This window comes from Erithacus rubecula, assembly GCF_903797595.1.
Source record: "Erithacus rubecula genome assembly, chromosome: Z".
NCBI classification, from domain to species: Eukaryota; Metazoa; Chordata; class Aves; order Passeriformes; family Muscicapidae; genus Erithacus; species Erithacus rubecula.
Genome location: NC_136661.1, coordinates 950,806 through 977,222, shown reverse-complemented (window position 1 = coordinate 977,222; position 26,417 = coordinate 950,806). Strand labels below are relative to the sequence as shown.

At 38.3% G+C, this 26,417-nt stretch overlaps 1 protein-coding gene across 4 annotated transcripts in view; it reads left to right on the top strand.

Annotated features, from left to right (window-relative positions):
* Window positions 1-26,417, top strand: part of ADAMTSL1 (ADAMTS like 1) — a 394,686-nt gene that overhangs the window by 357,925 nt on the left and 10,344 nt on the right. For all 4 annotated transcript variants that reach the window (XM_079330161.1, XM_079330160.1, XM_079330159.1 and 1 more), the window contains 5 exons: window positions 4,068-4,195; window positions 7,530-7,658; window positions 11,925-12,104; window positions 13,937-14,071; window positions 25,212-25,412. In XM_079330161.1, coding sequence (XP_079186287.1) covers window positions 4,068-4,195; window positions 7,530-7,658; window positions 11,925-12,104; window positions 13,937-14,071; window positions 25,212-25,412 — 773 coding nt within the window. The remainder of the gene's footprint in view (window positions 1-4,067; window positions 4,196-7,529; window positions 7,659-11,924; window positions 12,105-13,936; window positions 14,072-25,211; window positions 25,413-26,417) is intronic.

Genomic DNA, 26,417 nt, shown 5'->3' with positions numbered 1-26,417 from the left:
GGATGTTTCATAAAGTTCACGTATGAGGAATGATAGACACTACAGTCATGAGAAACTTGAAAGTTTATTTCACACCCTATAAGCTGTCATGTTATCACAACAAGTAGATTAATTTAGCTGAAATAAAAGACACATGATTCCTGAACTTTTAGTTCAGATTTTTTAATACATAATTTCACAATTCCTTTTCAATCTGTTTTTTTCCTATTCAGTTTGGCTGAGATAGACTTAAATGTTGTGGGGTTTTTTCTGAATTATCAATCAGTTGTGTGTGTACTCAAAATTTCTATTAGAAAGTCTCAGGAAAGTATCATTTCTTTTCCAGTTAGTGGCGTAATTGACAGCTCTTCATTAAATGTTGAGGCAGTTTCCACTTCATGAACTTCCTTCTGTACACATCATTTGTAGTTCCCTCAGGCTGGTGTGTGGGGGAAGAAATGACCATGCTCTGAGCTTCAGACGTAACTCAACACCTACATCTTTGGAGTTAATGGAAGTTTAGAAAATGTGGTCTGTAAAAAAATTGTTTTGTGGATTTTATTTTTGCTGGGCTCTTTAAGAGTAGTGTTCTGGTTTTGGCTCAGAATGCTCTTGCTGGCTGTCAATCAGCTGTGTCAATGGAACCTGCAGTTTAAGCAGCCTTACAGGGCCACAGGTGTAAACTGCTTGTAAACTTTACTTGAATTAAACTGCAAGGCCACAGATGTAAACGTGGTGGTGTCTGGTATGCTTGAACTGTCCTTCAACTCTGCAGTTTGTTTTCTTTGTATTTTGCCAGCCATTGAATGGAGAAGAGGATTTTTCAGCCCACGTCTGTCTTAATAGGAATAAGAAAATAAATAGAGGTGGGCTTTCCTGTACCAGTATCAAAGAGTGACAATTCTGCTGAGAATGGCCAGAGAGTAATGCTGAAGTTCCTCAGGTCACATCCTACTGAATATACTGAGATTTCAGAAGTACTTAGTTGGTATTGCAATTCTTAGAGTACAAGCTGCTGGTTTTAGGTTGTGTGACAGCTACCTGTTTGTGTATACAAACCACTGAGATAAAGGCATTCATTTTCACTTGTTGTGGCCATGGATTTTGTCTGAGCCAGTGATGTCCAGCAATGATGGTTGATGTATGGCTCTATTTTCACTGCCCCATTCCACTAGCTGTTTCATCCACCTAAAAGTATGACTCCTACTGCACAGCTATCCTTGCAAAAATTAATTTTCTTTAGCTTAAGTCTAGGTAGAGACACAAAAAGATATAGCATAGGCCCCCAAAAAGTGCTGGTTTTCAGTTACTCAATAGAATGAAAACATATGACACAAATAGCTGCAACAGTTGAAATATCTGTGGTTCCAGTAAAAGATCCCTAACTTGTCCCTGCATATTCAGCCTGAGTGCGTATTTAACAGAAGTGTCCATTCTGTCTCCTAAGGTTGAAGTGTCAAGCTAACACTAGCATTGATTCTGAATGCCATTTCAGAGCCTACTAGTATGGCTCTGAACTAGTGTACCAAAGTTTTTAGACTGCTGTATATGTTTGGAAGTGTTTCATTATAGAGAAAATTTAGATTAAGTTCCTTACAAATCAGTTTTAAAAGTAAAAAATATTTGACAAATTTATGCATTGTTTAGTAAGCCTTGCCAGTATGCTGCAGCTTGTCACTAATTCAAGTTCTCTAAAACAGATATAAATTTTATAAAAGGACATGAAGCAGCATGTGAACAGTAAGTGGTATGGAGTTAGGTGTTTGAGGTGCTGTCTGATTTAATCATTGATATATGTCCTGCAAAATACGTTTCTCTCTTGGAGGCAGTGCAGTTGGAGCAACTGAGATGAGATTGATTAAATATTAAGCTGTGTTATTTTCAGTTCATAAAGGAGATTCTGAAGACATGCTGCTGGCATAAAGAATTGCTACAGCTGTTTTGGGTTTTTTCCACCCTGACAAGCAACTCAGTATCTAACAAAAATAGCAATCTATGAGCAAATAGGGAATTCAGCCAAAATAATTATATACAAAGAGGAATAATAAAGGATCTGCTTTTACGAAAAGCAGATATGCCAAATTGTGATGCACAAATAACAGAATTATTGAAAAGAAGAGGACATTTTGTTTTTTTCTGGACAAGGACATTAAAACTTGGGTTGAGAGGATAGGAGGATGGAGCTGTGTTGGAGTTTATTTCTTAAAATTATCTACCTGGATTACTTCTGTTTCTAAAAACATTTGTGCTGGACATTCAGGTGACTTAAGCTGACAGAGAAGAGATTTATGTCAGGAGAGGTGATTAACAACAAACAAACCCCACATCTTTGTGTTTTATAAGGCATAATATTAGGCAAGATCTTTCCTCAGCCTGAAGATGTCAGAAACATTAATTAAAATTATTTTAGGGATCTTGTAAGTATTAGTTTATGTGTAGACTGGAAGATATGCCTACATACTATATTTGCAGACATGCAGACAGAACACACAGAATTTTTATGTGTTACAGGCTATTATAATTTGGGACAACTTCAGAAGATTTAATGAATTCCATGATTGAATGCATTCAGTGTTACACTAAAAATTTATGTGTGAGATACTGATGCATGCTAACATTAGTTCTGCAAGTAAAAAAATCTGTTAGTTACTGTCACTATTAACAGTGGCTATCTAGTCAGCCCTGCTTATGACTAAGAGATAAGAAAAACATTCTTGGCAGCAGAAGTGGGAAGGGAATTATTTCAGCTGTTGGTGATTTTTTGGCTGTGCAAGTACAGATGCAGTTTTAAAAATAATATTGTTTGTTTTGCAAATGTGCATTTTTCTAAGCCTTTAAAAATTTGTTTAACAACAGGCAACTTTTTTATTGATAATGACTATTTTTATTATTATTCACAAAAGGGTAAAAAATAATGTTAATTGTGGAGTTTTTTTTGCTATAATAGATTTTGTGGGGTGGCCTTAATCTGGTTTGTTTTAGAGATCTACCACCCACAGTGGTAGAGTATCTGTGGCTTTTTGGTCCATGAGACAACAGTTTTTACTGTGGGGATGGGAGTATAAAGAAACTCATCAATTCCAGGATCTGTGAGCAGACTTTTATTGCATGTGTTTTACAAGCATATCCCTCCCTCAGTTTCACCCTTGCCACTGTCAATCAAAGCCTCAACTAAGAGTTTACAAGAAACAGCTGCTGAAAGTTGCTGATGAGAACAGTGTGATGCAATTTTTTCAAGAGTTTCAGCTAAAAAGAAAACTCAGAGAAAGGAGCAGTAACCATGAAACACAGTGTTATGAAAATAAGGGTACAAAAGCATTGACACAAACCTGTGGACTGAATTCCTGCTGAAATAGGTATATGTCAGGGCCTTATGAGTTATACCACTGCAAAACCGGACAGTGAAAAGAAGTAGTTCATAAAAGCACTAAGACCGTATTAATTCCATTTAACCATAGGCAGTACAATGAGTTCATGGTAGGCTCCTCTTACTGGCAGAGGAATGAAACAGTGGGTTCAGGCCAAGGAGGAGCTGAGAACTCCTTTGTGTCTTCACTCACTATTAGGGAAGAATCAAGCCTGTTGAGTTTGCACAAGCTGCCCATCAATAAAAGAATCTGAACCTGTTTCAGGCTTTAACACTGACCCTATGGTTCACTTCACTTCTTTCTGCACAGCTTTGGCATGTTTCATGATTTTTCCCTTGCAATAATTTGGCTTTTTCTTACTGTTGCTATTCCTATGTTGCAAAACTGGAAGACAGGAATGCTAGGGAACTCACTCAGCATTATGCATTAGTGGTACAGCAGAGGAGGAGGTTTCAATGGATAGATGTCCTAATTACTCAAGAATCTTTCTTTAATACACATACCAACAGTAAAGGAACTAGGAATGAGACTAAAATTTAATTTAAGTAATCACAGCTTACAGTTTCAATGTAAGAATTAAAGTTTCTTCGTAGATCTTTGATTATAAACTAAAGGCCTGATCTTTAAAAATATTACCTAAGCCTGAAAATTCCCAGTAAATATGTTCATGTTCACATGGACTAAGAGACTACTACTGTCTTTCTTTCTGCTTTATGTCAGGTTGCTCCTTCAGCCTGATGACTCCCTGCAGATTCTAGCACCCGTGGAAGCTGATGTGGGTTTCTATGTTTGCAATGCATCCAATGTCCTGGGATCTGACTCTGTCTCCATTGCTGTCACCCTAGCAGGTAATAGCTTCATCTCTGTGATTGCAGGATGGTCCATGTTACTTGAGTGAACCTGGACAGAAGTTGTTTGTTGGGAAGCAGGTGGCTACTAAAGCTGTGCAGCATGCTTCAACAGAAGTACACTGGTGAGAACACAGGGTGTGAGCTCTGCAAAAGCCTGAGCCATAGTCCAGCTCTCATAGATAGTTTGTGAAGTTTATGCGTCTCTGGAAGACATCCATGCTTTTTCTCACTTGCATCTGACATGCTCTTAGAACAGTGCTTATCCTGGTTATTTGCAGCCTGTAGGGGCAATGCAGTCCAAGCCTCCCAACTTCTGAGCTTCAATTTACACCTAGCACTGACCTCTTCAAATATAACAGATGGATTGCAGGATTTACTTAGGCAACTTTTAGAACTGAACATCCGTCTTTTACAAGATCAAACACTGTATCACATTCAATCACAAGTGTGGCTGACGCTGTAGCAAATAGAGATCTCAAAAAATTTGATTCTGGGTTTCTATTCCTCTACTAACAAGTTCTAAAGCAGAATAAATATCCTGTGCTAATTCTGGAGATTTGGATGAAAACTAATGGCAAAGGGACCTAAAAGTATGAATCCAGTTTCTTCCAGGTTCCCTAGCAGACATGTTCAGCAGGCTCACAACCACATCAGGACATGCAGAAGGGTGGAGCAGCAAACATGAATGAAGAGCTGCTGAGAAAGATATAGGAACAGAACAAACAGTGACAGCTAATGACTGTGACAGGGCAGAGAGATGTTGCAGAAGGAGGATCCCAATTATCACCAAGTCAAAAGTAAACATTGGTTTTGCAAACTTACCCATTTCACTGCTTCAGCATGTGGAAATGCTTGGCGACTTCCAATGCATAGGCAGCAAGCACCAGCTGCCATTGTACCCATGTATGACTAGAGTAAGGAATAGCTGTTTATAAGCTTTAATTTTTGAAAATCTTTTTTACACCAAGCACAGAGAAAATTTCAGTTAAGAGAAACATGAAGAATACGTATGATGGCAACAGTGGATAACTGAAGCTTAGACCAGTAAATCAACTAGAAAGAGACTTTGTCTTGTCCTTTTGCAGAACAGATGAATCTTCCAGAGCAAAAAAGAAAGATCTGCATCAGAGCTACAAATTTGGTAGGCAGAACTGAAGAGATTGATCCCTTTTACACTACTGCTATCAGAAATGCCTTTGCTGGACCCCAGACAACAGGGTAGCAGTGCTGATGTTAGGATAGTGTCATATTTTAGAAGAAGAAGGTCCACACTAAACCTCTTGTATTACACCAGCATGAAGCTGAACATGAGAATAAAAAATCATCAGTCAAAACTGCTATTCTGTCCACATTGTTCAGTGAGTGTAAAAGCACAACATGCTGTGGAAGCAATTTTGTACGACACTATAAAAAATAAAGCGTTAGATATACATGTGGCACAAGAAGACTTTTAGAATTTTTGATTATAATTAATTATCAAAGCTATAATTTAAACCATTAGGTGAATCAACATTCATGCTTCCAGACTCAAGTAGAACTCCTCTTAGGAGCTGGTATACTTTTACATCTCACATCCAAGGCAAAGAGCTGAACAGCCTGTAAAATAAGGCCATAAATATCAAAGTGAAATACTGAGCAGTTTTTGGTACAACATATCAGTCTTTTTGGCATAATGGAAGTATTTTCCCCAAAATACCTGGAAAGCTGAGATCATTTTAGAGGAATCAAGAGTGGGCCTGAAAGCGTATTTCATTGAAGAATTTTCTGATTCATTTAGCACATGCATGGAAAAAAAAGACAGAGGAATATGCCTCTTTTTGTTTTCTCAATGGTTTCCTACTCATTTATGGTTTGAACAGCTAAAAGATTTTTAATCTTGTGGTGAGGTTATGGAAACCAATCAGGAAAATAAAAGGCTGATGGATAGCTGGAGAATTTTTCTTTTCTGTATACTTTGCCAAAAACTGTCAAAGCTTTTGGAGGTATTTCAACAATGAAATATAGTATTTTGCTTAGCTATTCTCGGGCATTAAAATCACCAAAATAAAAAAATTTAAAGTGCAAAAAAGACCAAAAAACAATCTGATATGACAGGAGTTTCAGATGAATGGTATCTTTTAAAAGCACTGAAAAACAGTTAAATGGAGCTTTTTATACTCAAGACTGAATTCATAACTTTCCATGAGCTCATTGAAATAAAATTCTCTTTCTTCAGTGCCAAATTAATATACAAATAAAGCTAGTGATAGGCATTAGCCTAAAACTGCATCTTTTGGAGTAAAATGATAATATCTGGGTTTGTATCTGACCATTTATTTAAAATGGGGAGGGAAAAGGTATTTACAGATTTTTGGAAAATTATGTGTTTGAAAATGCAACACTAACTCAAAACCACCGAAGTACCATGCCACTTAAAAGCAACTGTGTTATGTTCTGCTACTCCTGCAATATCCTGACTGCAGAGCACTTTCTCTGAGACCGGGCAGCACCTTAATTCAGCTCTTGTCAGCTTTGTTGCATTAGTCCTCTCTCTCAAAATTAAGTTTGGGTACCTCTAACCTGTTTCGTAGCCCTACAAAAGGATTTGCAGAAGGCTTCTTGTGCCATTGATGGTGGATAACTTTGTAAGTAATTTCTCAAAGATATAACGGCAGCAAAACACCTTGACTTGCTGCCACCAATGTTGAAAGCACACTTTATTGTGGGCAAAGCAGTAGGTCTATTAGAGATAAACCCTTTCCCATCGGATAACCAGTTTTGTTTTATCTAAAAATGTGTAGTAACAGTGAATTGCATTAACACAGTTTATATCCCTCATCTTCTTGTGCTGGCCATTATTAGAAAACTTTCTGGTTATGATCTGGTCTTCCCCACCCCAGTGTTTCCCCTGTAGGTTAAGGAAACCATGATCAATGTGTAGAAACAGCTTGCATGTTGCTCTAAACTTCCTCCACTGTGCCTGCAGCCATCACTCAGGCTCCTGTGTTTGGTCTTTACCAAAGAGTGATAGTGCAGTGGCCATGCCAGCCAAACATCTTGCTTCAGCTCCAGTTGTGCTGGTGTTTATTGACTCAGCTGCTTCTCCTGTATGTCCATATGGCTTTAATGCTATTCTTCCTCTGCTTCAAGTGTGATTTTTCTTTTTTCAAGGCAGCTTTACCCATGGAATTTGGTGACAATGAAATATTATATAAAGTGGGTGGCCTCACACTTCATTTTCGCTTATCTCCCTGTCTGTTTGTGTACTTTCACAAAGAGTGTTCCAGCCCATCTATCCCACTGTGAGTCCAATGTGTTTGGTATGATAAAATGTTGTGCTTCATTTATGCAGGAAAGCCACTGATAAAGGCATCAAGAGCTACTGTGATCAACACTGAATCGCCTGCTGTCACTGTTGATATTGGAAGCATGCTGAAAACAATCCAGAAAGCAAATGTTAGCATTAACTGCCAGGTAGCAGGTAAAAAATTATTATCTCCTGCATGGGTGCCTTTGGCTACAAATTTCTGTGGGATTTTCTGTTAAATTGGTATCTCCAGTTGTAGCTGAGTGAAATTGCAAGGTTTTCCTAGATCTCTGGCAAACTTCATTGCTTCCATTAATTCTTATCACAGAATTTGCCCTTCTTTTATCCATATCAAACAAGGCAAGTATAGTGGCTTAAGAAAATTGGGTTAAAAAAAAAAATTGAGTCAATGTGACAGACTTCATCATAAGACATACACACGGTACAGAGTAGATGTAACAAAACTGATACACATGGCTACCTGTTGGGGATGTTTGGTAACAATATACAAGCATGGACTGACTAATTTCATTACTGGTGGGATTTTTAAAAATCACTCCAGCTAGTTTCGTCTTTTCCTGCCAAACTTATTTTACATTAAAGGAATGTTAGTGCTCTTTTTTCTGTTTTTTCCTTCTTTTTTTTTTTTTTTTCATCTTGGAAGTACAGGAGTTCAGAGGAATTCCACTGAAACTGGCTTTTCCCTAAAACTTGTCCAGTTGGAGACTGAATATACACCAGTCTTACAGTGTTAGCCTCCTCCAAATGGTAACCAAAATAGGCTGATCATGTCTGTGTGTGGCAGCCTATTCCTGTTGGTGGGAATTATAGTGGTATCAGGAGAAATTTCTGAAGATCTGGGCCATATCATGGATTCATTACACTTTTATGTGTAGTATGACACGCTCTTGTAACCAGACTGATGTACAGTGACTTTCAAGGAAGAAGATTAAAGTGATACTATTTTTCTCAGGCCTTACCATGCTCACCTGCATGGACACTGTGTGAAAGAGACTAAATATTACATTAACACAAATTATTTTGGATTTCTCTCTCTCAGTTCTCTTAGCTGCCCAGACACATAACCCACAGATTCAGACTGTTATTGCTGACTAAGAAGTGTAGCCATTTTTCTTCAGTATAAAAGCACCAAGGAAACAACAGGATGTGACTAAACAAATTTGCCACAGTATTTATAATATCAGAAAACTACAGGAGGGAAGCACAAAGTGGTCAGAGGCACAGATTCAAAGTTTTTTCTGGAAGGGAAATAATCTCTAGCAATTTTGTGAAACTCACAACATTCAAAATGGAATATTAGCAGTGTCTTCTCATCTAGGACAAGGCTTTTTGCTATCCAGTATCTGTATATTGGAATCTTCTGTGACACAGAAGACATTTTCTTAAATCTTGATTTTTTCCACGGTTGAAAAAAAAATCTCCTGCTACTGCCTCCAGAGAAAATGTTAACTATGTTAACACCAGAGATTAATGGTCTTGAAATTATCATAAAATCATAAACCACAAGCTGGGATGTTACAAAGGCAATAAGAGAGTGAGTATGTATGAGGGCAGATATGTTTTATGGACACTATAATCCTAATTTCATAAAAATAGTGCTAATAATTCAACAATTATAAAAAAAGCTACCTTGAGAAATGATCCAAGAACAGCAATTTCTATCAGCTGTCCCACCTACATCTGGAAAATGATCCATCTCATCAAAACCTGTAACATAGTATGAGAATAAATGCAACTTTCTTTTTATGTAAACACAACCTTTTGTTTTAGCCCCAACTTTATAATCATCCAGCCTTTTACGTATTTTTGATCATCCTTAGAACAATCAATTCTAAATATAAGAGTAATATGCACTACAGTCAAAAAATGTGTTGTATCCTAGTGACTTCTTCAGAGTAGATGAACTTTACATCTGTGCAGTTTGCCAAAGCTACCCAGAAAACTAACAATTAAATGGCTACTAAAAAATAGCAAATTAGCATGTAACAGTTAATGCAATAACAGCTGGCAGTAAAAAATAGATTAGAATATGAGAACAAAGTTAAGACAGTTAGAAAGCAAACTAGCATATCCAGAAATTATGTGGAGACTTGTCTGGATGAAAACAGTTCTTTACACAGTATTGTGAAGGTATAAGTTTTTCCTTCTAGTACTTTCTCTCTAATCATGTCAGGATGTCCTGAACCAGCACAACTAAGAGAGTTGTTCTAGGTCAGAGTTCAGTGACAGTTAATCCCATTAATATAAGCTGTGTTTCTATCTCTGTGTGTAGTCATCCATGTATTGGATCTGGATATCTCAGCTCATGTAAGGACACATCTTTACTTAGAGTCAGCAAGACAGTCGAACAGATACTTACAAGAGAAATATAAAAGATCAGTTATGATATTTTCCAGAGCTGCATTTTCTGTCAAGGGGCCAGAAATATATACTTGCTGCTGACAGATATTGATACACCTGGGGAAGGTTTCTTAAAAATAAGAGGTAGTGGAAGAGTATGCAACCAAGGCCTAGGGAGCAATTTTTATATTGCTTTTCAACTTCTTAAGACAGGCATAAGCACTGTCAAAGTCTGTCTTCTGAGTTGAGTTCTACAGATATTAACTAAAAGACAAGGGAAAATAGAATCATTCTGGATGCATTAGAGTTTAATTGGCACCTGATGTGATTTATGTCAAGATAAAACTCTATTTCAGTTTTACCTTGAAAACAGTGTTGTGGTTTTAATCAGGATTGAAACCCAACATTATTTCGTTTGACATAACTTCTTTGTTTATAGAGGTGAAGGAATATGTTCTTTAACTATTTTTAGGTGATTGTAGTCAATTCCAGACTTCTCCAAAACTAATCCTAGGGGAACTCCCACCCAAAAGTCACTCAGGAGTCTTCCAGATACCTGTGACTTCCCGGTGGAAGACTTGCTCCAAGCTTCAGAAAGCCAGCAGCGTTTTTGGTGTAGGCAACTTGACCACTATGCACCACTTCACTTCAGATAGTATGTGAGAGCAATTTGGATCACATCAGAATCAATAGGGAGCTTTCTATTGATTTCAGCACTCAAATTGTGTAGATACTCATTCAAACAAAATGGCCCAGACTATTACTGAAAATACAGTTCAGTATGTAAGAAGGACCCAGTTTTAAAAATCTAGTTCATAAGGCATTCTACAAAATGTCATGTACAATCAGTGACTGTCAAGTCAGAACAGGTTTGGAAGGGCGGCTTAAAATATATTACCTTCCTGTCCTTTATCTCTTTGTATCTTTGTTGTTCCAGTTTGCAGTTCTCAGTTCTCCTAACAGTCCTTTCCTCTGTATTCAGTTTACAGGCTGGAGGTTTTATTTTCTTGCTCTTGCCTGTGTTTATGGCCCATGTTTTTTCATCAGCTATGCCAGATTGTAAAATATAATTCACTATTTCAAGATATTTTGGCATTCAAAACTAGTCACCATTGTTAGAAACTTGTACTGCAATGATTCCTTTCTCACACAGCCACTGGTTTAGCAAAATTATCGCAATTGGCTTACACAATTCTGCTTGCTAATATCCCAGGTAGACTTTTTGTGCTGGATACGATGCACATTGATGGATGAGAAAGCTGAAGAATAGGCTTAGGTAATTGCTCACTACCTGAAGTCCCACCTGCCCAGAGAAGTGAGTTCTGTTTCTAACTGCCCCCTCTCAGACTTGGAATCTGTGTGATATTTCTGCAAGGGAAACACTGAGCCCTCTGTCCTTGGCATCCAGCGTTACCCAACAAAGCCGATTGAAATGCTCTTACTACCCCTTGTGGCAGTGATGTGACATGATTGTGTTTGCTGATCCCTGTGTTGGCTGCCTCCTGTTCACATCTTGAGGCTGCGTGTGACACTGAAGGTGGGAGCCCAAAAGAAAATGAAACTTCTTTTCATTGACGTACACTGCTTATCTTGCCCAGAGCAAACTGTAGGAATAGCTGTACCTGCAAATTCCCTGCCAGTGTGGAAACATTGAAGACAGGGGAAGGACGCACTTGTAGAATACAATCAGAAAAATTTTTTGTAGCATTGGTGGACATTTTGTAGGCAGAGTGCATCTTTCTCAGATTGAACAGCAATACCTCAACATGAAGAGGTTCTCACTTTTAATCCCTGTTTCTTCTGCTGCTAGTGAAGTGCAGAGGAAACTGACTTTCTAGACTAGGACTATCTTAGCAGCTGCCTGCAGGAAGCATATTAATTGTGTCTGTCTGTGTATTTATTTAGTTGTTTTATTTGAGTCACTGGTCTAAAAGACTGGCCATATGAAATCTTCTTTGTCCCTTCCCCTTTTTCTTTAACTTCACGCAGTATTTCTCATCTCTTCTTCCACTATTTGCCTCAATTTTTGCCCTTGTAATTCTTACTTGTGTTAGTTACACTTTGCCGATGTTTTTCCAGGTGTTCCTGAAGCAAAAGTTACTTGGTTTAAGAACAAGGTCAAGCTGTCCTCTACTCACCATCTGCATGATGGGTTGCTGTTAATAGCAAATGTTTCTCTATCAGATCAGGGGTTATACTCCTGCAAGGCAACCAATCTCCACGGCGAAGTAACTGAAAGCTCCCAGCTGTTGGTTCTTGGTAAGTCCAGGGTATTTAGGTATTTTGATCTTGCAACAATAGTAATGTAGCTAGTGGCACATCCAGATGGCAGAACTAATCAGATATTGTGCAAAGAGCAAGTGGCATGCAGACAGCTCTATTCTAAGAAAAGAAAATCAGTACAAATCAGTCTCGATTTGTACTCTGGGCAGCATCAGCAGAAGCAAGGTGGTGGTAAAAGGAAAGTATCTAAGGACAGGGATTGCACCTCCCAGTCCCAGGATACTCAGTATAACTCTGTCAGACTTGCTAGCTAAGAAAAGCACTTATTAACTATATCTTAAAGTGACTATCTTAATGACAGTGATGCCACTTTTTTCCCTGTGAAGTGCTTTGTCTCTACTGAGCAGTCTTTCCATTGAAGGCTGCGTGATACTGACCCACTTCACAACAGGTACAAAAAAACAATGCACTTCTAAAAAGTGCATCCCAAGTTCAGTGAATGGTGGATTTTACTTTCTCCTGAGTTTTTAAACACCAGACAGAAAGCCTATCTGGGTGATTTGAAAGAGAGTGGCAGCTGTGAAATATGAGTGGAAGTGGTACCTGGTGGGAAACTGAAGTGCGGGAAAGGCGTTTCCTTTCTTAGTAACTCATATTCTATAATTTTTGCATGCCTTGCAGATGAATGATCCAGACAGAATTTTTAAGTACTTTAGTAGCACATTTGGTGGTGAAGTCTGAAATTCTGAAACCTACTCCCCACAACACTATTAGAGCATCCACTACAGCTCTCATCTTTCATAGCTAGTGAGCTTCCAGAGGATGTATAACAGTGAGATTTCTCAGTTTCACAGACAATATTAAATGAAGGTTCACACTCTTCTCCTGCTAATCCAGATTGAGTATAGAATCTCAGACTAAAAAAATTAATCTGGAAAAAAAATCAGCTGAGTTCCAGCCTTTTAATAAAGACTCACAGATGATCTCTAAATCCTTTTCTGATCATTATAAATGGCTTAGCTTTTAAAGATGGTAGGTTACTGTGCATTATGCAAGCTGCTTATGTTTGTAATCAAATTACATTTTTAGCTCCTAGATGGAATAGAATAGTTCAGGCATCCTTGACCTGTACTCCTAGTGCTGAGTGCTATCAGCAGTAGAAAACTTGCATCATGTATACTATGATCTAATTTGAAGTGGATGAAGCCACTATTAATTTCAATCAAATACCACATCATTTTCATGACAAACAGAATTGGGAATGCTAGGCATTACCTCAATTTTTAAAATAGCATTGTGATTAGTAAACAACTAAATCCTGCAGTTCTCAGCACATACTGATCCTCTTGAGCTCTGAACTCTTAGTCCTTTGGAGTTCTGCCCAAGTATGCCACAGGATCTGGCAGCATTATAACAATATTTAATTAGGGTTTGATTCAGGTTGTAGCAGATGCTAACATTTTTTCACTAATTGTCATGAACATTTGATTTTACTTCTATGCTTGTATACATTTGCTTTTCTTCCTAGCTGCTGTGTCTTCTGATACCATATAACTCTGTCACATATGCATAGAATCAACCAGAATGCTGTGGTAGCCTTCAAAGATAATTTATTTTAGTTTGTGATGGTTTTGATACAGTTGATATTTTAATAATTTCTCCAGTACCTTACCTAAAATGAGGCAAAATTTCAGTGGTTATCCAAAGTTGTTTAATCTGCCCCTCTGAAATGTCAGTGTTGCAGCACAGTGAAAATTGCAACAATATCTGGGAGGGGAGGGGTATAAGAGGAGGGGAGGGTGTCTATATCCCAAGATGTTTTCTGCTCTAGTGTTGCTCATCACTTCATTCTCTCAATCTGTTACCAGAGCCTCCACGACCTCTTCCTTACCTAGATGACTTGACAGCAGTGCTTAGCAATGCTGGGCCCAGCATCCATTCAGTGCTGACTTCTCCTTCAGGAACAAAACTGACTGTCAGTCCAGGGAGCTCTGCTCTCATAGGTAAGTCAAGTGCTTAAGATTTTTAGATTTTAAAGTCTTTACAGTTTTAGTTACAGTTACGCATCTGGTTAACCACTACATTAAGGATTTAGTTATCCAGATATGGGCACTAAGCCAAAAGACATCAAACCAATAGTTCATTGTGAGTCATAATCACTGCCAAATAGACCTCAGAAATTGATTTTTAAAAAGAAGGTCTTTTAATTAGTCCAAAGCTGCATGCAGAATAAGGACTCCATGGTACCACCCTTAATATAGCACCCTGTAAGAAGCAGTCCCTGCCCTGGGTCTGGCAATCTTATTCAGCACAAAGACATTGCAGACTGGTGTGCTATTTGATCTAGAAGAAGAAACATTGGTGGCTGTTTCAATTTTTCTTCTACATTTGGGTAGTTGTCTTGCCATATGCCTGCTGCTCATGTTGTATATCCTTCTTCAGAACTTTTTCATAGTTTTGCCTATCCCTCTCTACATGTTTTGGTCTTGCAGGCTCTCTTTTTTAATCTGTTCATTTCATTCCTCTTTCTTATTTCACACAGCCATTTGCATTAAGCCATGTAAGGAAATCATCCTCAATGAATGCTTTTTTCTTTCATCCATTTCTGCCTTCCATAGATCTTTACTCTCTTTACACAGCAAGTTATAAAAGAACTTTCAGATCTGTAGGTGTGATTTGTTTGCAAAAAGATTCTCATTATTTTCTAAATATCAGGGTATATTTATTTTATTATTTCATTTCATGGGCTGCTTCAAAACTCTATTAATTGTCAGGCTCAGATAGGCAGACAGCTTCTGTAATGAACACAATACTGAATACCATGAAAACTTGTCAAGCCCTACAATTTCAGATCTACCTTTTCTCCTTTTAGTGGTAGGGATCTCAAACTTTTAGCAAGGGCTCAGCAGATGTGGTATCCTGAGTGTTAATACATCTCTGCACCTTCCAAAGCATTTTTTTCTTAAATTTAACAACAATTTTAAGATTCTGTTTTCAAAATCGAGACATTCTATTTATGTTTTTAGTTTAGTGTGGTTTACTTTTCCACACAACTGTATACATTTGCAATGGCGTTTAGCCTGAAGCTCTGGATTACATTTCTGCTTGCACAAAACTGCACTGAAACAGACCTCAGTGGGGAAAACATCATAGGTATTTATTAGCATTGAATCAATCATTTGAGTATGATTTTATTGTGCTCACTGATTGAAGACTGGGTCATGTTCCTGTTTCATCCATTTCCTCTCAGACTTCCAAAAAGAGGTCTTTAAAAGTTTCAGGAGGTTTTTATTGTTTAGAAGCAGTAACTGAATTACAAAGGGTGTTCTGCACTGCCTGTATACAACCTTGTCCAGATCAGTTTCATTTGGCCATGTCACCCTGTACCCTGCTGTTTCACTTCATGGGCAAGGAAATGCCATGGCTTGTAATTGCAAAATAGCAAACCAGTTTCATTCTTGAGGCAGTTCCCTCAACTTCACTGGAGTTTTACTGGTTTGAATTTGAGCCTTGTTATTACTCAAATCTAAGAATATCTTCTGAGATACTTCTTCTAACAAAAAATAAGCACATAAGAATGGGTTAGAAAGTTGTCCCATTGATTCTTTCCATTCTACCATCCACCCAATCAACTTTAATCCTGCCAAGTATTTCATCATTTATTTTGTTGAGGTATTGCCTCTACATTCTCTGGATGTCCCGTTTAACAACTTTGGGTATATAAATAGCTATGTGTAAGATCCCTTAACTGTGCTGCTGTTAAGCACCAGTATCTCTTGGGACTCAAAAGGCATTGAAATACACGTGTATTTGGAAATCTAGCCACATGAGAATTTGTTGAGGATATCTGCAAAGGAACAGAGTGAAATGTGAAGGAAAGGAGTGATAAGTAAGCTCTGGGTAAACATTTTATTTTATAGGAGTTAAAGACAACAAAGGTGAAAAATTATGTTAGAAACCTGGATACAGTCATGCATGGGTTTACCAATGTTTAAGAAAAATGGGAGTTAAAACTTCATTAAATACTGATTTCGTGCCTTGGGAGATTAAAAAAAATGCAAACAGAAAATATTAACACAGCAATAGTAGTCTAAAGCTGCAGACAAGAACTTGTTTGGAAATTAAAAGCTGTATCAAATAAAAAAAAAATTGATAAACTGAGCTCCAAGGAGAGAAATAGAACTTCCAGATTATCATACATGCTATACACTTTCACAAAGTGAATTTGTGCAATGTTTCCACCATCATTTCAATCATGTGAAATTATTAACTTGCTGTCTGGAATCATCTGCTATGGGTTTCTTCTACTTAAATTTCATGGAGTTTGCAGAAGATGCAGATGAGTGTCAAAACATAGATGTCTGATTTGGAGATCTTCCTTCTCATTGCAAGGGTCATAGAGCAGTCATTTACGTGCCTTCATACTAAAAGTAGAGGAAAATATCTGTTAAAACACCCATGCCCTGCTGAACAGAGTCAGCAACATTTTTATCTTACATGCTTCTTTTGTGTCTAAAGTTTTGAGATTCCAGCCAGCTTTCTAGGCCCAGCTCATCATCCCTTTGAAGAGCATGATATAGATGGTAGTTTACACAGATTGATGCTTACCCTGCTCTTTACAAATGTTGAAAGTACGTGCAGAGTACTGCAGTCCTCCCCAGTCCTCACACTCATTGTCAAGTTGTATAGTAGACTCTTGTGTATTATCTGCAAGTCATACACTTGAAGGACAGGATTATCCCCAAAGCAAAGCTAGAACACCCATGAGCTTGGAAATATTCCTGGGTTTTACAATAGCACAAATTGACAATCAGTGATGAGGCACAGACTGTCATGCACATTCTGATATTCTTGGTTCATGGCAGAAACACAAAAAAGACTTTACATTACACAGAAGATAAAACAGAGTTGATTTCTGAAGTAACACACAAATATACATTTCTCTGGAAAGTTTTCACATTAGATCTTAATCATAAGGTTTGTGTCTTAGGGACTTTTTAAATTGTAATTACAGTTTTCATGAATGTTGGTGATGAAAATATTATAGGAAACACTGCTCTTTTCACCACAGAAAAAAGTCTTTTGTCTGTCACCTAATAAGAATTTTTGGGTTTTAAAATTATTCATGACAATTTGGCCTCTGTCATTTCTGATTACTTCATGGTGTTATCTTTTGGAATTAAGGCAACATCCTAAACTCATATATTTTCTGTAGTTTATATATGCTACAAGTATCAATGAAGTTTTTTTACACAAGTCCTTAGACACATTTCCATGAGTCTTCAGCTTTGTAAATGTTAATATTGGCAAAAACCAATGTTGTAGGATTCAGTGTTCCTGACTTCTAACACTTCTGCAGAAAAGGTTTTGGGCCTGTGAAGAATATTTGTTTTCATTTGGGTTCAAGATTGTTATTTCCTGTATTTGAATATCATTCAATGGGAAATTCTCAGGATCTTACAAATCCTTGTGGAGATTCACTACAGTTTCTGGTATATATTGTATTATTATTATTGGAGACCAATAATTAGCAGATGTCATGGTGTGACTTGGGTTTTGCCAATTTGAATATATTTAGTTTCTTTTAGAGATAGGATTTAGGAGCAAAGAGAATGCAGGCTTAAAACTTAAAAGGATATAAGAAGAAATTTATTAATAACACAAAAAGAATTCAGGATAAGATTTCTAGATTATTTCCTCCTCCCTTCATTCCACATTTTCTTAACACTTCAGTCAAGTTATCCACCCAAATAATCATTTCAGTCCACTCTAGAGAGAAAAGTTCCTTTTTTGGTTTAGGCTTAGGGGGTGTCTTCACCTTCACAATTTGCACCCACCTGGGAAATAACTGCAAACTATTAATTTCCTTCCATTTCCACAGTCCCTCTAGAGCTGTGCTATGGGTTACGTTACAAACTTGGGGTACCACTCTTAAAGGCAAGCTGCTGAAAGACAAAATTCTCTTCATCTCTTTTTCTATTAAACGTCTCTGTCCATATTTCCAGTCCAAAACAGAGAGCCCCATTTCCTCAAAGCAAAAAGGTCTTTTTTTCTTAAACCTCCCCAACTATATTTCACAGTTTAAAAGAATTTTAGTGTAGTCATAGTCCCTTCATAGCCCCACAAAAAAAAGGTTTTCAGCTACTTATCAGTTGCATCTTTTCAATCTCTTCCCATCAGGAACTTTATCTTTATTCCGCTGACTTCTGTAGCCTCTCTGCTTTATTTCTTCTCATTCAGGGGAGCTCAGGAGATCGAGAATCTTATCCAGGCATTAAAGGGGTTAAAGTTGCATCCAGGACGTGAAGAAGCCAGGTCAGGCCATTGTTGGAAAATCGCTGAGCCACGTGGATCATCTGGGGCCTCTTTTCTCAGAACAGGGCGAGGAGAAGAGAGAGCCTTTGGTGGCTCCCCCATCTCCCCGCTCAGCCATGCCGCGTGGAGAGGGGAGCCGAGCTGAGCAGATCTGGGAGCCGCGCAGGGCCGGGGCCGCCAGGGCCAGGGCTGAGGCCGGGGCCGAGCCCAAGCCCGGAGCCGGGGAGCCGAACTGCGGCCGGGCCAGGGGCTCCCTGCAGAGCCGGGCCGGGGTGCCAGGCTGAGCCCCGCAGAGACGAGGCAGGGGGGCCTGGCGCTGGGGACCTGCAAGCTGCTGCTTGCCTCCCTGCCAGAAGACAAAACAGAGCTAGTTAACTTTATCCATGTGATTTTTGAAAGCGAAATAACTTTTTCATTGGTTTCCTGAGCTGTCCACTACAAAATCAGCTCTCTGATTGGTCCCTGCATCACAGGGGAAGCCCCCAGAGAGGGGCAGCCCTCCTGTTCCCCTACCTGGTGCTGCTTCCCTCAGGCGGCTCCACCCCTCCCCCATTCCATGTGAAACCAGCACACCTCCTAGGCAACATCTGCTGGATTTTGTGTTTGCTTTAAGAGTTGCATCCCTTGAACTTTTGTCTCTAAGCTTTACCTGAATCACTGACTTAGATGTTTTTCTAATGAAAGTAATACAGAGCTCCACTGAAAAAAACCTTGGTATGTGAATAGGAGTATGAGGCTTGCTGCAGGTGTCCTGATGGTGGAAGACCTTTCATTCTGTCAGCTTCCTGAATCTTGCAAAACTTGAGACTCATTCAAGTGTTAAGGGTGTTTGAAATATCAAATACTATGGGATTTCTGACATGTTGACTAAAGGACTTCTCGATTACAAGTTTTGAAATAATGTCTACCTCTATGATACTCCTCAAATCTCTCAGAAGGACAAAAGTCACAGCCTCTCTGGAGCAAGCATCACTGCCTTGCCCTCTACCTGAGATGCTGTTTCCAAAAGCTGCAAGTTTATATTGGTTATGAAATGTAGAAAAACTTCTGCAGCAGCACTGACATTTGAACTTGGTAATTGCATTATGTGCCAGCTCTCACTTCGTCTTTTGTTGAACTCCTTGTGCTATACTGTTGTTCAGTGCATGTTCCATGAGTCTTATCTGACTGCCATTTTTGTGGTTGGGTAGTATTAGGGGTGAGAGTGATCCCTGACAATACTTTTTAGGGTTCTTCTGATATTAGGGCAATTGTGGCAAAAATAAAAGAAGAGCAGTGTGACAATCACAACTTACAACATAAAATACTTTAATAATAATGAAAGTAAATATGGGACAAGATCGCTAACCAAGGGGATAAGGTCTTAGTAGGAGTCGGTGGTCAAAGACCAGGATATAGGAATGTCCAGAGTATAATTGTGGGACAGGAAAGGGGGTGGAGTCAAGGTTAGGGTCCAATGGATATTGGGGGAAGTGGTGCAGAAGTGGAGTAAGGGAAGGTAGGGTCCAATGGGATAGGCGGGGTGGGACACTGCATCAAATGAGGGCCAATGGGGATACAAAGAAGGGAGAATATTCTAGGGACTGGGAGTGGTGATGGAAACTGAAAAATGAGGGTTGGGAATATGTATGAGGCACTAACATGGGCAATCCCCGAACTCCTTGGAACTTTTTCTTTTGGAATTGCCATAATTCCAACACCTCCTAAGGCCTAGGGTTGGGGGAGAGATCTTCCTTTCTAATGGCTGCCTGACCTGGAATGCAGGTCAGGCTGACTCCCACAAGGCAGAATTTTGCAGTTTAACTCCTTTTCAGTTTTTGTCATGAATTTAATAAACCTGTCAGAGTTAGCTTAGGTGGTCATTTGATATGTTGTGTTGATTACTGTAGGCTTTGATTTTTGATTTGCCATTGCTGATTTTATTCAGAATACTAATACATGGTTCTCAGCGTATAGGATTTCTGTTGTCAGACTGTTTTAGGAAACAGCATTAACTACCAAAGCTTGAGAATTCCCTTGCTTTTTAATGGGCCCACCATGTGTCTGTGTACTTGGGAGCATTCTTTACAACCCCTGTGGGGCTGGGAATGAGCCTGACTCAATTTGTGAATACCATGTATATTTGCAATGCTATGTAAGTGATATCTAATAACAACAACATGTTGGCATTGGGTAACCAGTTTAGGTATTTTGAGAACTGTTAAAAACCCTGTCATATGTTTAGTATAGTATGTTTCAACCACACCTTTGCAGCCATAAATAGTTATTATGAATGCCTTCCCTTTTTTTGGTGTTTTTTTTTTTTTGTTTTTTTTAAGTGCTACTGTTATCAACTGAATTGGCTTGTTTCAAGAATTCCTAAATATATGATTTTCCTTATCTAGCATAAATTCATGTTATTTCCATTGCCTTAATAATTATAAGTAAAATATGTATTAATACCAGCACTATTTATTTTGGGGTTTTTTTAGATTCCATTGCTTTTTATAAATTTTATTTCATTCAGTGCAATGAGAACTTGTGTCTATTCAGATTGATCTGTGGTTTCTCCACAGTTTGTTCTAAGCATTTTGTTCTTCACTTCATCCTAAATCTGATTTCTATTTTGAAAGCATACTTTATTTCCTTGAATGTAGAGTTTAGAGTGGAAATCCGGTAGGAGCATTACATTTATTGCTTTAACATCATGTACTGTGGTCCACGACTCTTTTCTGTTCAGTAAAGAGTTCAGTAAAATAGCACAGAAATACAAAATCAAAGAAACTACCTGATCTTGACCTGATGTCTTCACTTATATTCCATCTTTAATAAATACTTGAAAATTTTTCTGGGGCTAATCATCACATCAACAGTAAATTAGAGAGTTATTTGTTAGACAAATATGAAGACATGAAAATAATCTATATTTTAAGAATATTTTAAAGGCAGTGCTGTGGTTTTTGCATTTACATTTTCAAATGTATTTAATACTTGTAAAATTCAATTGCCATTTTAACCATTGCTTTCCATACAGTATCAGACTGCCAAAAAGAAGAGGAATCCTAAAATAAACAACCTTTGCACTTGTTTGTATCAGGTCTGAAAGTGCAAAAGTGGTGCATGTTTTGTATTTTTTTCTCCAAGTATTAGGATGTTCTGAGCCTTTCTGCAGCTACAACCATTCAGAAACTGTTGCAAAGGCCTGATGGGGAGCTGAATTTGGCCTGGAGTGTGCATTTATTCCTTCCTCTCGAGCAATTGTTAGAGTTGTGGAACATCGGTCTTCCCTTTCCAAATACCCCCTAGTTATCCTTGAAATATTAACATTTTCCCTACTAGAAGATGTCATTTTTATTAGATTTTTGTTTCTATCTCCAGTTCTTGCACATCAGTGGCTCATCTTAACTTTAAATTAATTCAGAGTCCCAGTAACCTTTGGAAGGGAGGATGAAGGCTGTATTTTCTTTCTGTACTTGAAGGACTGAAGGAGAAAGGCCTCTCATGCCAGAACTTTGACTGCTCAAAACATTTCCAAAAATGTGTTCCCTGGTCATCTTCCCAAGGGTTCCAATACCTAAAAGCTCTGCAATTGTGCTGTCTGGAAACAAAGCCAGTTTTTCCTTCTTAGTTATTACAGCGATGGGTTTTGAGCTTCGAAAGGATAAAAGAGTCAATGTCCACAGGAACTGGAGAAATAGAGATTAAGTATTAGTAATCTGCATTAAATGGTATTAAAGTTATTCCTGGAAGATGAGAAGGAGATATTAACTGAACATGTTTCCCACAGCCTCTGCATCCATACACATGGGAAATGTATATTGTGAAATGTGATTGGTAGGTACTACTAGTAAAGTTTTACTGTTAAGGTACTTCATATCTAGGCAATAGCTTTGGGGAGTTTTCCCCCATATTATTGAATACTGGCTGTTCCTTTATCCAATATTTTGTATATATACACTTTGGAAGAAGAAATATTACATTAGATTAGTAAAATAGTCAGTACTAGGATGACAATATTGTTTTACCTGACAATATATTTTTTAAAGAAAATCAGCATGAACCAGGACCATCTGCATCCTGAATTCAGGTTCAGCTCCACTGTGTGTAGCATCAAACTGACCCTTCTGCTTTCTGCATTTACACTCTGCAGCCTACTTGCAAATGCAAACAATAAAACTGGCCTCACACCATGCCTTTTTTAGTTGTCATAGCTATATGCTGACCTGTGGAAATTACTACACTTATCTCAAAAGACAAGTAAACTACAAAAAAATATGGAATAATCTAGGCAAAAGCCATAGAGCTACTTTTAAAGTTTGTCCATTTCCTCTATTCTTTTGTCTTCTATTGTTTTTAACTTAAACAGTCTTTAAACTATGAAGTTAAAACCTTTCATGTCACTCATTTACTTGAGAATGAGTATTATGGACACTCCATGAGGTATTTTTCAGCATAAGAGTGGGAAAAAAATGAAAAAGCAGGAATAAATAGAGAGCTTACAAAATTAGGGGAAAGGACTGAGCAGTGGAGAATTTTGTGTCTTTGTTGTCAGGAAGGGAGTGCTGAGTAGAGATAAATGCCAAGGATAAAACTGTATTAGATCTTGCCAAAGAAATTAAAATTAATACCAGACTCTTCACCCTTATAAGTGAAAAAAGGGATGAGGTGAAACCACTGAGGGCAGTTTTCACTCTGCCATTCTGCTTCCTCCCCACTCCCCACCTCCGTGCCTTTTTTTCTTATTTTTAAACATTTATCTATATTTACCAGTTCATTTCCAGTGCAACTTTGTCATTGTGACTGCAGAGTCTACTGTGTGTGTCAGTCCTTTGACACAGAGCCCTTGCTCTCTGAAATACCAGTTTCACAAAGTGATTGAGTCCCAAAGCGCTATTGCATCCAGCCTACACCCTTCCCCACTGTGGATACAGGCAGGGTTTGACAGCAACAAGACCCATGAAACCACTGCATCAGTGAGAGCCCCAAGATTTATCCTCCTGAGTGGCAAACAGTTTCTCCCCAGTGCCTGGATCTACCCCTCAGCCTGAAAATGTCTGGGGCACACCACAGTTCATCACTGGCCTTTTCTATCTTTGTGTGAGATTGTCTGCTTTATAAGCAAAAGAACTTCAGTTCTGTTGGGCAAGAGAGTATTTTCTGTCATAGGAATAATGTAGTTGGAGGTATGATTAAGTGAAAGGCACCAGACTGCAGTAGCCCATTCCCCTAGTGCTAGTTTACAGGTATAACCAAATTCAAAAGGGACACAAGGGTTCCTAAACAAAGAAACAAGTTCCTTAAGTCTCAAGGATTTGGCCTTATTGATATTTGAAAATCCAACTCTTGAACCTTTCTGAGCAGATTAATGACAATGGTATTTGATTGTAGGAACTGTACTTGCCCGACACATGTTAGTTAAGGTTCTCCTCAGGTGGACAAACAAGAATGGAAAGGAGAGTACTAATAAAAAGGTCATGTTGCAGCATCTGTTAATTGTGTAGTGCTGCTACAAAGACTTTGTATTCCCATCTTCATTTGTCTCAGTGAATAATAAATAGAAATGAAATTACATGTAGATGGCAGTGAAAAAATACCAGCTGATGGATTATTCCTTCATCTCAGAAGACTTTTCTCTTTTTAGTATTTTAAATTTGTACTCTTTCCTTTTTTATCCCATTCCTTTTGAACCGTGTTCATATGAAAGTTGATGTATATATGTTATGTTTGTTTATGCAGAACACTTCTTTCAGAAGAGATTTTGTATACAATATAGTCACTCATGTACATACATATTAATATAAACAAAACAATATAAAGCTTCAATATAACCAACTAACCATCAGAATAGATTACATTTGCAGAAACTTAGAGACATTTCCTGTCTTAGTGGCATGAACAGCAGTGCAGGACAAGCCTTAACCACAAGCAGTCCTGGTGATACATGCCATCCCTCAGATACAACATTTCTGCCTCCCCACTCCTGCAATTGGTGGAGATGGGTTACATTATGGCAATCACCTAGTTCTTTACTTTTTCCCCAAGAAATAGGCAAGACAACCTAGCTGTCTTTCACAAGTTACACAAGTTTAGAAATTTCCTGCAATGCATCATGAAAGTGGCAAAGTGTTCAGCTGATACGAGAACCACAGAAAAAAGTGTCTTGTAGGTACACTTCCTTCAGGTCAACAGGCAAAGAACTCACTGAGAATTTAAATCTCATCATCTGTGCTGGTGATCATATAATGCTTTAGAGCATCATGGTTTTTCCAGTTGCTGTTTTTGGTTAGTTATTACTTAGATAATTGCCCATTGGTGTGACAAAAAAACAACAACAAAACATGCGGAACAACCCTCCACAACCCAACCAACCCTGTAAATGCTCCATTTTATCTCTGGTTTTTCAACAGACTTTTTTGTTCAATAAAAAATTCTGACTTTTAATAACACAGTGGCAATAAAGAACATTTAAAAATACTTTAAAAAGAGAGAGAGGAAGGTGACTCTGTGGCTTACGTAGGATATTTGGAGACCAAGTTGTGTATGTATTGCATGTTCATAACCTTCCTATCCCACATTCTTCAATACCAAAATGAGGATAATCAAAATAGTGGGAACCTTAGAAGGTCTGATATAAACAATTCCAAACTGATGAGAGATTTTCCATATTGTGGATTATCTGGCTTGTGGATTTTATTCTGGATGATGAGAAGGTATTCCTTATTGCAGAATTACTATGAGAAAATAAGGAGAAAATGGGATGGCATCTACTATTTCCCCTAATTTTGGCCACTTCAAAACATGTACCAAGTTTAGTATTCAGCACGTTTGTCTCATGTACCTGTTTTTTAGGTTGTGCTGTTGATGGGCATCCAACCCCCAACATCACCTGGCTTTACTCTGGTGAGCCTCTCAGTCTGCAACATCAGCTCCTGGCAGCAGGACGGATTCTTCAGATACTCAATGTCAGTGATTTCACTGATGGTGAATTAAGCTGCCTTGCACAGAATGAGGCTGGCTCCCTCACACAAGTAATGTCCTTGGCTATACAAGGTAACTCTTCTGTTTCAGTCATTACACCCTGAAAAGCTCCTATCATGGATTTCCCTGCACTGCCTTTCTCACCCTGGATTTCTCCCCTCTGAAACCATCACCACGCATATCATCAAAAAGATGTCTTAATGATTTATTGCCATAGATATAGATTTGCAGGACTACTAGGTACCTTAAAGTGTCCTAGATTTTATTTTACCAAAATGACACCAGATATTTCTGCCCTGCTGAGCATAAAGCACACCTTATGGATTCAAGCTATGCATATGTTGATTCAAATATGCATATTGCCCATTTTCTGGGCAATTTTCTTGTCCAGAAATTCAAGACAGAGCTGGTAGAGTTTAAACTCCTTAGACCAGAAGCCCCTCTATTAATACACAAAGGTCAGTGTCTCACAATCTCTTCTTCCTTGAAAACCCTTCATTTGTGAAATTTCTAGAACTGTTATTGTTAGAGATCTCCTAGAAATAAGACAAAGGTAATAAAGCTGTAAGGGAAATTAATCCACAAACACCAGAGGTTTATGTCCAAAAAGGAGACAGAGGAGTCCTTTTTGCTTTATTCGAATAAAGGGAGAGGCAATGGGGCATTCCCCTGGGATCTCTCGAATTTTTGGAGGACGCAGCCTCCCTTTTTATCCTGATTTCCCAGCCGCTTTTCCCTCTCTCTTTCCCCATTGGCTGAGGTACTCGAGAGGCACAGACTTCCTGGAACGCCTGACACCTGACATTCCCCTCTAATGTATAACCCTCCCTTTTAATTTTTAATTCTTGTAGAATTCAGTTTTCCCCCTCCCCGTTGCTTCTTTCATCTTCTGTTACCCAATTTTATTTACCAGCAAACCTACAGTTTGTTTGTAAAGGCAAATCTCTTTTTCCATTCATCAATCAGTGTAATCCCTCCCATTGTTTCTTTTATCTCTAGGTGCTAACTTTACCTACCAACAGATCTACAATTTGTTTGTAAAGACAAATGTAACATTCCTCTCAAAGCCACAGAACA